We start from the raw sequence: 17821 nt of genomic DNA, 5'->3' as shown, positions 1-17821 counted from the left end.
CCTCTGCTCCTCTAGCCTGTTATGTATTCTATCAAGTGTATTTTTTATTTCATTTATTGTGTTCAGCATCTCTGATTGGTTCTTCTTTTTTTTTTTTTAATCTCTGTTAAGGATCTCATTGTTGTCCTCCAGTTTTTTCTCAAGTCCAGTGAGTATCTTTAAGATTTTTTAAATTTGTTTATTCATGAGAGACAGAGAGAGAGAGAGAGAGAGAGAGGCAGAGACACAGGCAAAGGGAAAAGCAGGCGCCACGCAGGGAGCCCGACGCAGGACTCGATCCCAGGACTCCAGGATCATGCCCTGGGGTGAAGGCAGGCACCAAACCGCTGAGCCACCCAGGGATCCCCCATGATCATTACTTTAAATTCTCTATAAGGCATGATACTTGTATCTATTTTGCTTAGGTCTCTTGCTGTAGTTTTGTCCTGTTCTTTCATTTGGGCCATATTCCTCTATCTTCTCATTTTGTTTGACTCTCTGTATCTTTTTCTGTTTTAGGATAGTCAGCTACTCTTCCTGCCCTTGCAAATAATGGCCTTATGAAGGAGTTCTGTAGTGCAGTGTCCTCTGTTCCCCATGATCTGGTGCTTCAGGGAGTGTATGTGTGTGTTGCCTATGTTCTGTGTATCCTGGCTGCTTTTTCCTCCAGTTCAGTCACCTGCAGAGGTCCTCTTTGCCTGTTGTGGGCAGTGTGTGGCCCTAGCCAGGGTGGAACGCATTTTAACATTGTGCATGCTGGTCTGCTTGCAAAATGAGACATGCTTCTGCCCCTGGAACCAACATCCCACAAAACACAAGGGTCAGAGTCGTGGTGTCCACAAGGTTTGCATCTGTCTCCTGTGGAGGGGCCCTGCAGCACAGGGACTGAGGCAAACTGACTGGAAAGGGTGGGTTGGAGGAAGTGGGGAGACGGGAGGCTTGGTGTAACCAAGTTAAATAGCAGGTTTCAGTGCTGCCCTGGTTCCTACAGGTGACCATATGTTTATGCTGGAGCAGATGACAATAAAATGGCACCTGCCAGATCCTTTATTCCTGGAGGGCTCTCTTTGTAATCTCATACTCTTAGATGAGTACAGAGCTCTCCCTCCTCTATGCCCAGTTTCAAAACTGCTGCTTCTGTGCTATATCTGCATGGGCTGTTTGTCTGCTGTTTCTTTAGGGCAGGGACTCAGCTTCCTAACATGCTCTGGGCTCTTCCAGAGTTGAACCACTAATTTTTAAAATTCTGGGGTTTAAGTCCTGCTGGTTGTAAGAACTCATGAAATTCAGCCTCTCTTGCTTTCAAAATCAAATGTTAGGGGGGATCCACCTTTTCCTTGTGGGCTTGCCAGTGTGACAATCTGTTTCTTACCCTTCTCTATGCCACCGGCTTCCTCCTGACTGCAGAGAGTCTGTTAAGCTCCCAAACCATGTCTCTGCTCTTAATACCTTCTTCAGTATAGCCTCCTTTCTACTTTCATTTGTGGAGTTTGTTCTGTCAGTCTTTGAGTCTTTTTCTGGTTATTTATGCTGATGTGTTATCTAATTGTATCTGTATGAGGTTAGCTTAGGAAATTCAATTTCTTAGCTTAAGAAGTTCAAACACTACTACAACAGTAAGAAGAAAAGCAGTAAACGGATTCAAGCATTCTAAGCTTTGTTGACATTCTCTCTGTTACTAGGACTTCTTCATGGGTCTTACAGTTCTATGTTAGACCATGAAACATTTGCATACACGTCGTCTTTAATGTCACTTTTATCTTTTTTTTTTTTTTTTTTACAAAACTTAAGCCATTTATTGATCATTCAACTTTTCTAAAAAACATAAACATGAGAATAAAATAAACACACCCAAGATTCATAAGCCCTTGCAGGATAGGAAGCAGCCCTGGACAGAGAGCCTGCACATGTTTTTCCTTATACCTGGTGTCTGCACTTCCTCACATTCTAGGGTCCCATGTGTCGTCACCTCTTACAGAGGAAAAGAAGCCGAAGCTACAAGATTCATGTACAAGAGGGTCACGTCAACTTTAGAGCTATTTGGTGCTAATGGCTTAAACATTCTAGTTGACAAATAAGCACTAATACCTACTCCATGCTATCCTTCACTGTCATTCTTTGAAATTGCATCTTTGGAACTGATTATGTTCCTTCACTATAGCTACAGCCCCTCTAGGGATACCCAAACACAAAAACCCTAAAATCCACACAGTCTTCAAGTTCAAGTATAAAGGTTTGATTCAGGACAACCCAGACTGATGTAGTGTTTCTTTATACCTCTGTAGTGTCTACTGGGTGTCATCCCCTTTGACAGGCTGACCAGATGACAGCACAATGAGGGAGCACACATGGTCAACTCTGCTACTGCCTGTTCAATCTGGACACTGCCCACAGTCAGGGCTGCATGCTGAAATCAGTGATGACCTCGGCCTGTCTTCATTCTGAAGTTGTACTCTTAAGTAACCGAATCCATTTCTTCGCGGTTAATTCAATGGAGCTTCCAAAAGGTGTCAGACATACTCTTAGGAAGCATCCTGGGATGGAGCTGGGGGGTCCTGGCTCTCAGGCTCTGGAGGGGGCGCTGGCACAGCTTCTTTTTTCTTGGCCGCCAGGAACTCATGAATTGCTCTTTCTATCTGTGGTCTAAAGATGTGGTTTAGTTTGGGATCCACCACTTGAGAAATGATTCTGTCCACTCCAGCTTCCAACATCCCTGACTGAACCACACTCTGCCTCAGACCATTTCGCAACTGGTTTTTGTTCATTGTAGGATTCCATTCCTGCTTGTCCAGATGTGTTGACACAAAATTATCCACCTTCTGCCTCAGGTTTTGGTAAGCTGGCTTGGTGTCCACGTCGGCCAGGCAGTCCCGGCGGAAGCTGTCAAACAGGCCCCTGCTCTTGAGCTGCTCCACGATGAGAGCGATGAGCTGCGGGTCGCCGGGAGGCAGCGAGGCCGGGTTGATGGGGCCGCCGCTCCCGCCGGCCCCCGCCGCGCCCGTCGCCGACCCCGCCGAGGCCTGGCCCGCTCCGCCGCCGCCCACCGAGCCGGGGCCCCCGCCGCCGCCGCCGTCCGCCATGGCTGCGCCCCGGGACCACAAAGGAGACCGAACACGGCTGCTCAGGGGCAGAGAGCCTGAGTCGTGTAGAGAGGGCAGAAGCGCCCAAGAAGGAGGCGGCGGGGGAGGTGGAGAAAGGGGAGGCGGAGGGGGGAGGGGAGAGCGGGGAGGGCAGGGAGGGGGCGGGGGCGGCGGCAGGGGAAGCCGGCTCCCCACTTTTATCTTTTTTATGGTTCAGATATTCATCTATACGTCTATACAGGAAAAAAAAAAGCTGTTTTTTTTTTTGTCCTTAAAAAAAAAATAAATAAAAGGGTCCTGGGCAGCCCGGGTAGCTCAGCGGTTTAGTGCTGCCTTCGGCCCGGGGCCTGATCCTGGAGACCCGGGATCGAGTCCCACATCAGGCACCCTGCATGGAGCCTGCTTCTCCCTCTGCCTGTGTCTCTGCTTCTCTCTCTCTCTATGAATAAATAAAATCTTAAAAAAAAGGGGGGGTGTCCTCCTACTCTCTAGTGTCTTCTCAGCCTCCTCACAGAGAAATCCTTTTTAAAAATCTGATCATATCAGTATGATTGTTTCCCTGCCTATATCTTCAGTCTCATCTTACACTAAAACTATTATTCTGTATCATGCAGGACTCCCTTCACAAATTAGATGATATAATCAAGTTGGACAATTTAAGGAGAGGCTAATAAAGTTATAGGCAGTGTTAATGGCTGGACCACCTGATGCCTGAGGGGTTAGGAGGGGAAAAAGTTACTATAATCAGGAGATAGTAACTGTATAGAAACATTGCCTGATAGGAGTGGTGGCTTTAGGTAGAAGGAGGCAGATAATACATGATTATCTGTCAGGGAATGTGCTAAGGAAACAATTAACTTATTCTCTTTCTACCCTCTAGTCCAACCTGGTGCCTCTCATTGGTTGAACTCAACTGAAAGTGAGGTCCAAAAGAGACCATTGTGACAGTGCATCAGCCTCCAGGAGCCCTCCAGAATAGGGCAGAGAAGGCTAGATAATGGGCAAGGGAGAAATGGAAGGTAGTTAGGATACTTAGTAAACCAGGAAGAATTTCAAATATAGAAAGTATCAAAGCAAAATAAAAACCACTTCATACATTCAGTAAAAAACAATCATAACTGTAATACTTGAACTTCAGGTGGAACAATAATTTACTTGATGTGCCATGTACAGTTCTAGAACAAGACTTTCCAGGTATCGCAGAATTCCTTTTTCCACTCTCCACAACTACAAATTCTACTTGGTTATACCATCATCACTAAAACTCCCCTTTTCCAGACATTGGGCCTTTCCTCATATCTGTGTTAGTCAACCCAATTCACAAATATTCTCTCACTAAGCCTGGCCTAACCACTTTGGAGATTGTCTTTTTCTTCTCCTTCCCCTTCTCTTCCTTTTCCTCCTCCTTCTCCTCACCCCTTTCTTCCTTCTTCTTCAACTATGTTTTGCCTCTGAAATATTTCCCTCTGTTTTTCTCCTAATAGAAGAAAAGTCTGTTAGTTTTCTTTTTTAACATGTAAGGCATGTGTTGTTATTCTTTATTTAAAAAAATTAAAAATATGTAAACAAAAATCATAAAAATATTAACATTGAAACGAAGTGAGTTATTTAGATGAACTTGATATACCTCTTTAAGAAGCTATCAAGTGTTTTATAAATATTTGTCAGCTATTTAAATTGTGGCATTCTTATGGGAATGACTGTATGCTTGTGCTGACTATAATTAAAGTATTTTGGAAATACTTTCATGAATTTTACTTCTTGAAATTTGGCAGATTAGATGTTCCGAAAAACTCTCCTGCTATAAGCACCTAGAAAGGCTGCATAAGGTCAAATACACATCTGTTAAAATTTATAGATGTGCTCACAATAAACGGTAGAAAGCTTCAAGTGTCAAAAATGGAGAAAGAGAAAAGCCCGAGTGGGAGTGGTGCCCACAGGCTGCCCTAGGGCATCTCAAGTCTTGAGGAATCTAGAGAGGAGAGATTTAATGGCTATGAGGGGAGCTGAGCCTAGGTATAGGGCCTTTTCCATTTGGGGAGCTGGAATTTACACACCTGCATGAAGTCCAGACCCTCAAAATGTCAGTACTCTTTTTCTCTGTAGAAGAGAATGATACCTTTTTTAAAAATAAAAACTGATCTTAGATTTGGGGGGAGATATAAAATATAAATACCAAATTCTGCCTGTAGGAGGAAGGCAGGAGGGAGAGTAAAGGAAGTAAATGCAATAATAAAAAAAAAAGGTACACGCAGGGCTTCTAGTATATCTGCAGTGTTTTACCTCTTGAGGTATGTGCACCTGAGTTTGTTAGACTTTTTTTATTTGTGAAATACTTTAGAATGAAAGACCATAAAGAAAAAAATGAAGTTACAAAGTAGTGAGTATGGTATGTCTTTATCAGGTGCGCCATGTATATGTGTAGAACTTCTAGAAGGATATAAGGATGTACTCTTAAATATAGACTAAGACAAATTGCAGAACAATTCATATAGTAAGATAACAATTTAAAACATGAATCAATATTATTAGTACGTAAAGATACATATCCACATAATATGATAATTATAAAGAGATCATATATACAACATGTGTGTATATATATGTATAAATACATATATATGAAGTATATATATAAAAAGAGATTGCTAAACACCAAATTAAGTATAATGGTTATATTGCAGGGGAGGGTGGGGAAGACATCTAAAAAGGGCCGGTGGGGAAGACATCCAAAAAGGGCCACACTAGATGAATTGAACAACTTTGGCAATACATGTCTCTTAAACTGAGTGGCAGTGCATGAGTTTTAGTTACGTTATTCCTCATTCCCCTTTTTGTTTCTTAAATATTATAAAATATACTGTAAAGCTTTTTTTTTTTTTTTAATATCCCACCTATTTACTCGTGAGAGACACAGAGAGGGAGAGAGAGAGAGAGGCAGAGACACAGGCAGAGGGAGCAGCAGGCTCCATGTAGGAAGCCCAACGTGGGACTCAATCCCGGGTCTCCAGGATCAGGCCCTGGGCTGAAGGCAGTGCCAAACTGCTGAGCCACCTGGGCTGCCCCTGTAAAGCTTTTATAATGAAAGATTTTGGTGTCATAATCTCTCTGAACAGCACTTGGGCATGCTTGTGGCCCTGAGGAAGTGCTGATATTCTGATACCTTTAGAGACTGATCACTTCAGCTCAGAATACCTCTTTGATTTTTTCCCTAATGCAATGATTTATTTTACTAATAGTATTTATTGAGCTTCTACTATGTCCTAGTCCCTATTTTGGTTGTTAGATATATCAATGATTAAAACAGACAAACTATAATCTAGTAATATCAGATTCAAACAATTTCAAGAAAGTCTGGACTCTCCAAGAAAAATTGCTGAATAGACTCCCTTACCTGCTGTTAATGGGGTTGATAGATGGTTGGTAGAGAGTGCTGGATGGTTTTTGGGATTCATTTCTGAGAGTGCTATACATCCTCAAATAAACCTAGAAATCTTGAAATCTTGATTAAATCTGTATCAGCATTTGATAAAGTGTACCAATAATTACCATATCACACATTATTTGGGTAGACTCATCAGGCCTGGAGTACAACTGAATTAGAGTTAACTGAATATTATGCATTTTTCACTTACCAGTTGTCCTGATAAGGTAGTCTCGATATTGCTATGGTTTAGATTTGCATCCTAGAAAATAGGCAGGAATCTGCTTCTGAACCTGAGAAGTCACCATTGCCCTCCCTCCCAAGTATTGATTATGGTTTCTTTGTACCATATTGTTGACTGATTACAACTATCTTTTTCAAAGGAGTCATGCCCTCTTGGAAGAGTAAAAGTCTACTTGCTTGTTCAGTCCACCTATCCTTGTCACTTAACAAACCACCCAAAATGATGCCTTAAAACATTAGTCATTCATGAAGCCCAATATCTGTGGATTAGGAATTTGAACAACACTCAGATAGCCCTCTCTTCTGCCCCATGGAGTCCTGGTTGGGTCACTCAGTTGTATTCACCTAGTAGCTACTTAGATTTGGAGAGTCCAAGAAGGATTCATTCATATGTCTGGTGCCTTACTTGTATTGATTGGTGTCTGAGCTCATTTGGGCCCCTCTCTTTCTTTTACAGTTTCAGGACTTCTCTACATGAGCTCTCCACAGAGTAACTGAACTTCTTACATGGTGGCTCAAGACTCTAAGAAAGTGTGTTCCTAGAGGCAGGAAGTGCAAGCTACGGGTCTCTGAAGATCTGAACTCCATATTGGCATAGCCTTACTCCCAATGTGTTCTCTCAGCCAGAGCAGTCACAGAAGATCGGATTCAAGGGTAGTGGATATATCTTCCTAACATACACAGGAAGAATGTTGATGAATTTGTGACAGTCTTTAATCCATCATATCATCCTTTTCCCCTATTAGCTAGTGAAACTGGGCTAGAGTCATTGGTATTCTTTGTCAGGGCTTCATACATAAGCTTAACACACTGAGATAAACAGAACTCCGTCTAAGTAGAATAGGTCAAAATGGGACTCATGCATTAAACTCCTTCTTAGGGTGCCTTTAACCAGAAGAAGGCAAGATAATGTCATGTTGGGCAGCAGGTTAGGCAGTTAGCTGGAACAATGACTCAACAACCAGGATTTAGAAATTAGAGCCAAAATGTCATCCCTACATTTCACTTCATTCCACTTAATGAATACTTTTTCAGTACCTACTACCTGCCAGTTACTACTAGACACAAGGGTGAGATACTTGTTCTCATGGATCCTATAGTCTGTTGGAGGTTAACAGTAAATGGGTAAATTATTTAGTAATCTACAAAATATGACAGATTTGGCAGGGAGTGAAAGTCTCTTGGTGGTCAGGAATAACTCTGTAGGAGTGGAAGTTTAGTCTGATTATCAGAGCAGTACAAATGAGCCAGTGTCAGAAGGAAGTACATTCTGGAAAGAGAAAGAAGTAAGTGCAAGGTAAGACAAACAGGATGAAGGGCAGTGTGTTTGGAGCACTATGAATGATGGGAGAGTTGTTGGAAATGAAAACAGAGAAAGATGGAGAAGTCAAATAATTGAGGGGCTGGAAAGCCATGGTCAGGAGTTTGGGTTGTATTTGGAGTATAAAAGGAAGCTGGTAAAGGAATTCGATTCAGCAGAGTGGTGTTACTTGATTGATGTTATAAAAATACCTCTAGCTACTGTGTGCAGAATGGACTGTGAGGGCATAGGTTAGTGAACCCTGTGTGTGCGTGTGTGTGTGTGTGTGTCCCCATGAGAAATGAAGGCTGGTTATTAATGATGGAGATGGAAACAGTAGAGGGATTCTAGAGATATTTAGGAGGAAACCCTAGTAGGGTTAGGTGATAGATTGGAAGGGTACAGAGGAACAGGAAGACGTCGAAGGGAGAGCTAAGTTTCTGGCAGCTAGGATCCACTGTCAGCTCACCTTCTCACCCAAGTTAGGACAGAATATTTAGATCATTATTTTCACTCATCACAAGCTTGCTTTTGAGAGTGAGGCTTCTGTATCACCATGTAGCTTCTGTAAATGCTACAGCAGTGAGCCCAGAAATGTTCAGAGACACTAAATATATTTTCAAAGTGCCTTTCAATCCACTAAGGGAAAAAAAAGAGGGGACATGCCTTCCTAACCCTTTCACTGTCAGCATATTAGGCTGAGCCAAGAAACATGAGCTTTCCCCCATGTGAGTGTCATAGAGCATCTTTGAAAAGAAGCTAACCTGATTATGAAAATGAAGTTGAGAGACTCAGGCTCCATGGGAAACTATGACTTGTTCCCCTGACACAGAAATAGCTCCAGGATACCTCACTTCCCTGCTGCATGATGCTGTTCCTCTTGATTTATTTTCTCAGATGAAGGAACATTGAATGATCACAACTCTAGCTTTGTGCCATCACAACCAGCTTTCATCAATCATAGACTCAGACACTGGACCGAAGAAGTTGCCAGAAAAATATCTGAGTGAGAATTATTTTCTGGGGGTATCTTTACAATTCTTTCGATTGTAGTTTATCATTCAAGTCTGAGTAGGGGTGAGTTTGGACACCACGATAAAAAAAATAGGAGTTATGGATAGGCATACCCTGAAGACACAGCAATGGAGGGAAATGAATGTGCTCCACTAGCTGGGAAGTGCTTAGGTTCAAATTTTCAGCCTGCTTAGCTTCACTGCTTAGCTGCTTGTTCATCTCCCTTGTGTAAAAATGTCTATATTCATGTGAGCAACTCGTACAAACAAATCTAGGGATCAGAGTCAAAGCACTTTGATATTCAAAACTCTGTGGTCCTTTGCTCTAGCCAGTAAATTTTGCTTTGACTGAACTGCTTCTCCAGCTCTTCACGTTCAGCAATATGCTCTGCACAACTTACAGCAAGATGTTCTAGAATTATCTCTAAATCAATATAAAATGAGCACAAAAAAATAGAAATTTGCAGCCAGTGTCTTCTGTTCTGTCTCACCTTGCTAACAGTTCTAAAGACCTTCAGTGTGCAGACTAACTATCTGGCACGCAGGACCACTGCATGGAACACCACCAGTAGACATTCATACTGTATTGTCTTTGAGTCCCAGCCACTGGATAGTTAGCCGAGGGGTGGTGCCTTTCACCTGTCCCAAGGAAGTTGTGGAATGAGGCAGCCTTGTTGCTCACTATCCATGAATCATCTCACCAACCTACTAAAAGCGCCCTTCCTGCCTGTGGCATGACCTGTAGGGCATGACCAAGAATGACCTACCAGCATTCTTGGGCTTACCCAGCTACAGACTTCGCCCAGATGGTGCTTCTATAACTTATGACTTGGCTTTTGTCCTGTTGTACTAGAACTCTACCCTAAGCCCCACCCAGCTCTTTTCATTCTCTTCTCTAGGGGACTTGGAATCTGTTTCCTGTAGCCACCCTGTGTTCTCTAGCACTTGGCTAGAGGCTTGGCTCAGCAAGCATAATTTGCCTTAGTCTACTCCAGAAATTCTTTCTGGCAAACCTCATTTGTCAGATCCAATTAACACCAAGGCCAGGTGTGCTTCCCCCTAGAACCCTGTGACTCGCCCTCTGTGAATTCATGCCTAGCCTTGATCCTGCCATTTTGGGCTTATTCCCTCCTTTTGTAGGATCACTTTTGAGGATCAGGTGGGCAACACTAGAAATGACATTATTCCATTTTAAATCCATATCATTGGACATCTAAGTGTGGGCAGAGTTACAAATAACTTCATTTAAGACCCTCTGCCAGCAAAGTTTTTTTTTTTTTTTAAGATTTTATCCATTTATTCATGAAAGACACAAAGAGAGAGAGAGAGAGGCAGAGACACAGGCAGAGGGAGAAGCAGGCTCCCTGTAGGGAGCCTGATGCAGGACTCAATCCTGGGACCTCAGGGTCATGCCCTAGGCCGAAAACAGGCACTCCAACTGCTCAGCCACCCAGGTGTCCCTGGCAGCAAAGTTTTAAAATTTAGTTGATGAAACATCAATAAATGCCACTATTTTATTTGTATTTGAAAGGACAAGTATTTGGAAGATAACTTCTCAAGATTGGATCTGCTTGCATTGAGTCAACTAATGACATAAGCTTCCTACACTGTCATTCTCTCCTTTCTGTCCAAGCTCTCCTATCTTTTCGCCCCAGAGAACCCTTAAAAATTTGGACCAATGGAGGAAGTTAGATATAGGAGATGCAAGCCACAGGTTTTTTTAAATTGTGGTTTTCCTTTGTGGTAAGATGAGATCTGCCCTTGTCTTCCTAAAATGACCCATAATACTCTGGACATAATGAGTTCTTTCTGGGAAATAAACCAAAACTTGAAATTTGGATTATTTTAGAGCTGCACTCCAGTGATCCAAAGAAAACAATGAATTGAATATTTGCAAATACTGTAATGTGACTTAGTTACACCATTGTAATCTAGATACAGATTTAAGACACATGGAATCCCTATGCTCCCTGGTGGCCCCCCAAGGGTGACATCACTTGTTATGAAGTTAAGAGGGAGTAGCTCAAAGAATGTAATGGAAAAATCCCAAGTGCATATGTAATTGGTTATGAATCTCAGAAACTTCACTCTGTTTACACTAGGAAGACTGCACATCTTTTAGGAATCAGGAGTCTTTTGTTGTTACCACAAAACTATCTGTTGAAGATCCTGTTCCTCTTACACACCCAGATTTTGTTGTTTAGGAACTCAGACCTACTGAGCATGGGGAAACTTCAGCCACAGCCTTTTTGGCAGGAATGGGAGTTGGGATATCTAGGGATGAGGAGTAAAACCCCACCACTTATGTCTAACAACCTCTTCGCATTTTCACAGTAAGAGGGTTTGGGTAAGTGTCCAAAAACTGTTTCCCTGATTGTGTGCAGTAGACACTGCACAGTGAAGAAAAGCCCTGCTTGGGTGTCAGACTGACTGATCTGAGTTTAAACCCTGACTGTTAGTGACTGTGTAACCCTTGGAAAATGTCTTGATCCTCCCCGAGTCTGTTTCCTTATATGCAAAATTGGGGATAAAAATAACTATTCTGCAAGAATTGTTGTGAGAATTGAAGATAATTACTATTTTTCATGTTTTCAACAGAGTAGAAATTCATAGCCAATAATAGCTGTTGTAAATATTTGTAATTGTTATTACTACTATTATTAACTTATCTCCCTCTTCTATCACCTCCTTCTGTGAATTTCCTACAAATTCCCCAGTGACAGGGAAGTTAAGTTCTGAGGAGCATTGTTTATTCATTTATCTTCAGGTTGTCTAGCCCCCAAACTTACTGCAAACTGCTGAGAATTCCTCAGCCTGATGCACACTCCACAGGAGTCTCCCTACTCGGAAACTGAACATGCAGTAGCTGTCTTACTTCACTCACGTTTGCAGGGCCCCCTCTCTCAGGTTCACAAAGCCCCAGAGAGCATCTGTAGCTCCACTGTAGTAGTTGAGATCAGGCCACCAGCATGAAGCACTGTGTCTGTTCATGGGAGACGGAGTCATTGTTTGTGCCCTGAATAAAGGACTTAGATATAACAAACAGTCACTTATTTCTAACTTTTAGTAATTTTTATACCATGTTCATAACTCTATCTTACGACCGTAGATTTTAAATTGATAGATTACTTAGGTGTGCAAAAATGTAACTTTTTTATATCTCCATGATTTAATTCAACTAACTCGGGACCCTATCGTATCTTACCATTTCTTCAGATGTTGGAAAAAATGATTTTGGTTTTGTAGATTAAAGGTAATTTAGTCACTTTCAGTTTAAAATTTCATATCTCAGTTAATTATATTCAGTTCAGGGTTTAGAGTCACACAATCCAAGGTTTGTGGCCTTTCTTTCCATTCCCTGATATGTACGATTCCATCAGGGTAGCACATCTGGTCTACAGACCAGCCTCAGCTCTTCAGCAGCTTCCTTTGGCTCTTTAGGGATTGGCTTCTGAAGCACTATATCTGCTGCTAATGTATCTGGTCACACCTGCTTGGGGAACTTGGACAGAAATATGGTGCTGGCGTTTGTTGTCCCTGCCAGAGCTTCTGGTGACCGGTCTGTGTCTTCTGCATCTCCTCATCCTGACTGGGGCCTGTTTTATTCCTCTGGCCCTTATGGCCTTTCTCAGTACCATTTAAGGAAGGCATGAACTTCTGGATGACTGCCATATTGTGCTGAGGTCTTCTCCCTGCTTAAATATACCCTCCTACCTTCCTGCCCCACTCCATCCACCCTGTGACAATGCTGGCACACTGAGAGGAAGTCTCCTTTCACAGATTCAGACAGCAGGTGGGGCAGAAAGCTCTGTGTTCAGCCTACTTCCAAGGCATCTGGGATTATCATTCTCTGCATTCTTCCTTAGACTGAGGCCTAGGGGGTGGGGAATATTGCTAATTGCTGTTCTGATTGCTCTTCTTCTTATTTTCCTGCTAAAAGAAACCCAGTTTAAAAAAAAAAAAAAAAAAAAAAGAAACCCAGTTTTGTTCAGGGTATCAATGTGATTAATATCAATATTTACCTTTTCAGATTTCCTTTCACTAGGGATGGGCAATAAGATATAAATGGGATAAAAAGATATAAATGGAAAAAATTGGATAGCCTTCACAGAAGCTATTGTTTCCAGGATTTAAAAAAAAAATTAAAAGCTGATGTGTGTCTTTGCCGTTGCCTTTTCTCCTTCTTGCTTATTGGAATGCATACATGACAGTAGAGTAGCCACCTTGTAACTGGCAATCCATACGCTAACCCTGCAGTAGGATGCTGAGAGCAGTCTGGACCGTTGATAAATTACTTATCTTCAAACCGCTTGTTAAAGGGGAAAAAATAACCCTCTATTTACTTAAGCTGTCGTGATCATGTCACTTGTACATGTAGCTAAAAGCAATAAAAACTGATCAACTTGAGCACCATATATATATATCCTAGTCTTGCCATTTCTAAATATGCGTGGCCTTCCAGCTTTCACTGGTACCAGCAGACTAGCAAGTGTTTTTATTGATGTCCTATGTGTCAGGAAACCACTGTTATATCATTGTGGGGATATAAAACTTCCTTAGATTCCTCAGTGCTCCTGCAAAAACTGTAGTCTCCTGAGACATAGCATTTTGTAAAGGATACAAAGATGGAGAATATGGGCTTTCACTTCCCCTGGACACATTTTCGCATGCCATAAGTATTAGATCTGTAGCCATTTATTTTTCTAATGATGTAGCTAATTGCTATGATCTGAAAGGATAATAAAACTTCTCTTATCTCCCCCAAAGCCAAACATCCTGAGATAGGCACCTAGGTTAGCTCCTAGGAATTTATATATAAAAAGAGATGAAGCCAGGACCTCTCTAGGTTGAAACACTCCAGGCTTTCTGACACCTAGAGAGATTTTATTTACAATCCAAACAGTTCGGGTGAGAACCCAGCATCATTTCCATCCCCAAAAGATCAGAAGTTTTTTTGTTTTTTTTCTTTCTCCTCCTATTTTGGGGAAGGGCATAGAGGCAGCTGCCTCTCTCCTGTGTATACATGGAGAAAATCCATTATTCCGTGCCCTCTACCACCGAAGTTAAAAGATTCCGTGGCTCTCATTGAGAAGTCTGGGGTATCGGTGTGGGAGACAAAGGCTGTAATGTTATTCTGGTTGTTGATCTGGTTGTAGTAATAAAAAACTCTTTCCTCTGCCCAGAAGCCTCATGTCTGCAGTATCCACATATAAAAAGTAGGTAACTGTGCAAGTGGCATAACCAGTCCCCCAAAACAATCACATCTGTATCCTTACTACTCTGTGGTCTACTTTATAGCCTCCATTCTTTTTGATTTCACTAAGTTCAGGCTCATTTAATACTGCAATTTCTTCTTGTTCTAAACAGCCTGACTCTTAGACTCTTGTAGGAAGTGGACTTTATGAACTTAATTTGGAAGTCCGAATAAGAACAATTAATCTTTTGTCTCTGTTGCGCTCTTTCCTTATTCTGAAGAAGGCCTTTAAAGAAGTAATCTTACAGGAATAAAATATCTATGGTACAATATTTCCAAATATGAGCCTGTTGTACTGTTCTGTGTTACCTAGTATGACATTATCTTGTTACATGATGTTGTAATCTTTCATGATGTTGTAAATTTAACCTCTTGTGAGACTTCTTCAGAACCCCGGTAAGTAGTACCTCTACTGACCTTATTGTTCACTTTGCACTGTGCATTTCCCTCTGTCTCTTTTATAGTGTCTTTCTTGCACAGACATGGTACTTTTGCATCTTGGAATGGTGTAATAATGTGTGTCCATCAACCTCCTTATCCTTTTTTCCTTCAAATCCGGTGGGTTAAGTGGCCACAAATTCTTTGATCCACTTCTCGTTGAGAAATGAGGACTATTTTCCTTCCCTCTGTGCACCATCTATGATAGCAACATAGAATAGAGCAGAAATGACACTGCACTAGTTTTGGGGTCAAGGCCCGAATAGACCAGCTACTTCCACTTTATAGGAAACAATCCTGCAGCTTGGAACCACCATGTAAGCAGCCCAGTTACCCTGCAGTAAAGATCATATGGTGAAGACAAGGAGTCCATGCTTACGCTTCTAACTCTCCTTGCCAAGGCATTGAGCATGTGAAGGAGAAGTTAACCTGAACCTTCCAGCTCCGGTTGAATACCCGAGTGACTCAGATGATGTCTCGTGGAATAGGAGAGCTGCTCAGCTGAGCCTTACCTGAATTCCTAACCCCTCCAAATTATGAGCTATAATTAAATTGGCTGTTGTTTTAAAGTATCAATTTTAGAAGGACTTTTTTTTTTTTTTTTTTTTAATAGAAGGACTTTATTACACAGCAGTTCAAACCAGAACACCCAGGCTCATCGCTGTCCTTCCACTTTGGCACCAACATCCTTTTTTCCCCTTTTCCTGAGGACAGTCTCATAGCATCCCCAACATTGATTATATCCAAATGCTATTTATTATGATAACAGTGTTTCAAGGAACCATATAGAAAGTTAATTGCCAGACAAATTGCTTAATAGCAGAGGATGTGAATTGTAATAATTATGTTTAGATATCTTTAGGATCTTGGTCTGTCTTCTACTTGGTGAGACATTGTGTTCACTCAAGTAGATTTTTTAAAAGCCCTAATCAACACTATCATTGCTTATGCTGATGAAAATTTTGGTATTAATAAACCTTAAACAGCCTCAGGGTTTGATTTCTTTTCCATTTAAATCTGTTAGGATTCATAAAACAGTTATGATTAATGCAAAGAAATACATCCAACATACAATGATGTAATTTTTGTCTAAAAGCTTAAGAAAAAAATAACATAAAAAATTTAAGGTAGAATCAAGATTGAGTACCTATACTTCTTAGAGGGATTTAGAGAGATGAGAAAGGAGGAGGTGAAGAGGTTGCAGTGTCTTTGTGTGGTCATGTCGTTTTGGTTTTTCTATTAAAATTTTAGAACCTAAGTTCCTGGACGCCTCTAGCAGTGGGTATTGACTCGATCAGACCCAAGCCCCCTTGCTGTCCTGAGGTGAAATTCATATATAACATAATCTGTCTCTGCAATATTTTGAAAAAAATACAGCACCCTAATTTTAATATAAAAGAAATAAAAGGAAATAATTTATAATATAGTATTTTAACATGAAAGAACTTGAGCTCCATAATACTGCAAGAATAATGAAGACTCAGGTGCTTACGCACACAGATACAAGCGCTGTGATATTGACAGCTACAGGTGATTGAGGTGTGGTGTACTGGTGACTCAAATACCACAGACATTGTTGCCACAGGTGATAACGGTTTTTTGGAATGATGAACAGCTATTGATAATAATACTGAACAAAAAGTAAAATTATCCCTTAATTTATATAGTTACTGCATTCTGATTTTTAAGATTCCATTGTATGTTAAAAGAAACCTCATTATACATTAAAATCATCCCAACTTAGTTTTCCTGAGTATCCGATGGGATATTCAAAAGTCATGTGGCCAAGAGACATTTCTCTATTATGTAAGATTGTTCAACATATGAATAATATCCAGCACCCCTGCTCCCTCCATCACCATGATGAAGAAATTTTCCTCCATAAATTTTGTAAAAGCTCACTAGAGTAGGGTTGCCAGACTAAATCCTGGATGCCTTATTATATTTGAATTTCAGAGATACAACAAAACATTTTTTCGTATAAATATGTCTCATGCAATATTTGGGACATACTTAATAAAAACAATTATTGTTTCTCTGAAATTAATATTAACTAGGCATCCTGTATTTATACTTGCTAAATCTGGCAACCATACCCTAGATGGAGGTACCAATCTCTTGAGAAACTCTGCTCAGCATACTGCTCTCAGGACCTCAACATCTGGAATCATGACCCCAGGGAACACTGAGAATCTCAAGAGAAGAGGCAACATAGGGTGTGAGACACAGCTTCCCTTTGTTTTATCACTGCCCGCAACACACAGAAGTTCTCTAACACCGGACACTATTTTGGGGGGTTAATCCAAACTTGCCTATGGCACTACATTTGTTTGTAATTCAGTTGTCTATGCTAATTTTAATTTAAAGGAAGTCACAAAGGCATCCAAGGCTGAATTTTTCTAAGAAACCATTGAAAACATTTCCTTTGTGAGGAGAAGGGGACAGTTAACCTGTCATTGATTTTCATGTCGGCATCTTTTTCTCTCTGGAGATAATGAAGATAAATAGAGAAATAACATAGCAGTTTATTGGATCTTTTGCTATACATATTTCTTCGGAATACCAAGTACAGATGTGGGTGATATTAAAAGGAGGGAGGGGAGAGGGGGGATGGGACAAAGGTGTACATGTCTGTCTCTCCTATATGACTGAAAGCTCTTCTGAGGAGAGATGTCATGATTCTTACTCATATGTTCCCCAAAGGTGACTTGCATAATACATTGTAATGGCAGAACTTCAGTTTCTCTCTAATGTGACAGAAAGACTCAAAGGCACCAGAGTAAAGTAGATCTATATTAAATAACAAAATGATGTATGTGTGCCTGAAATATATTATTTTTAAAGACCTAAGAAAATTTTGGAGCAAATTTCCTCGATTTTGTAGATGAGGAAAGTAAGATTCAAGAGATCTTAGTTTCTATGAATAATAAGTTGGAGCTGGAAGCCAGGCCTCCTGAAAATGTCTCTCAATTTTGTTTTTTTAGAAATATTCTCAGAAGGTTGGAGCCCCAATTTGCCCACAATAGCAGCTGTTATCACATACACATACCCATTTTTAGCTTTCTTTCCTTCCTCTCTCATATCCTCATT

General features: G+C 41.0%; 1 protein-coding gene and 1 long non-coding RNA gene across 3 annotated transcripts in view; one reads left to right on the top strand and one right to left on the bottom strand.

Annotated features, from left to right (window-relative positions):
- LOC140611582 (uncharacterized) overlaps positions 1-13697 on the top strand; it is a 76561-nt gene extending 62864 nt beyond the window's left edge. Inside the window, exon 4 of one of the 2 annotated variants that reach the window (XR_012012697.1) lies at positions 7184-13697. This is a non-coding gene — a long non-coding RNA (uncharacterized lncRNA). The remainder of the gene's footprint in view (positions 1-7183) is intronic. The other variant, XR_012012696.1, reaches the window with a different exon arrangement.
- On the bottom strand, positions 1734-3197 carry LOC140611572 (biorientation of chromosomes in cell division protein 1-like). Its single transcript, XM_072788231.1, has one exon. It carries the CDS (start codon positions 3057-3059, stop codon positions 2502-2504), a length of 558 nt encoding a protein of 185 aa, XP_072644332.1. The 5' UTR covers positions 3060-3197; the 3' UTR covers positions 1734-2501.
- Positions 13698-17821: the final 4124 nt, after the last annotated feature.

Source organism: Canis lupus, chromosome 2 (genome assembly GCF_048164855.1).
Source record: "Canis lupus baileyi chromosome 2, mCanLup2.hap1, whole genome shotgun sequence".
Lineage (NCBI taxonomy): Eukaryota > Metazoa > Chordata > Mammalia > Carnivora > Canidae > Canis > Canis lupus.
Note: the sequence above shows the minus strand (reverse complement) of the source record. Positions and strands in the feature narration are given on the sequence as shown.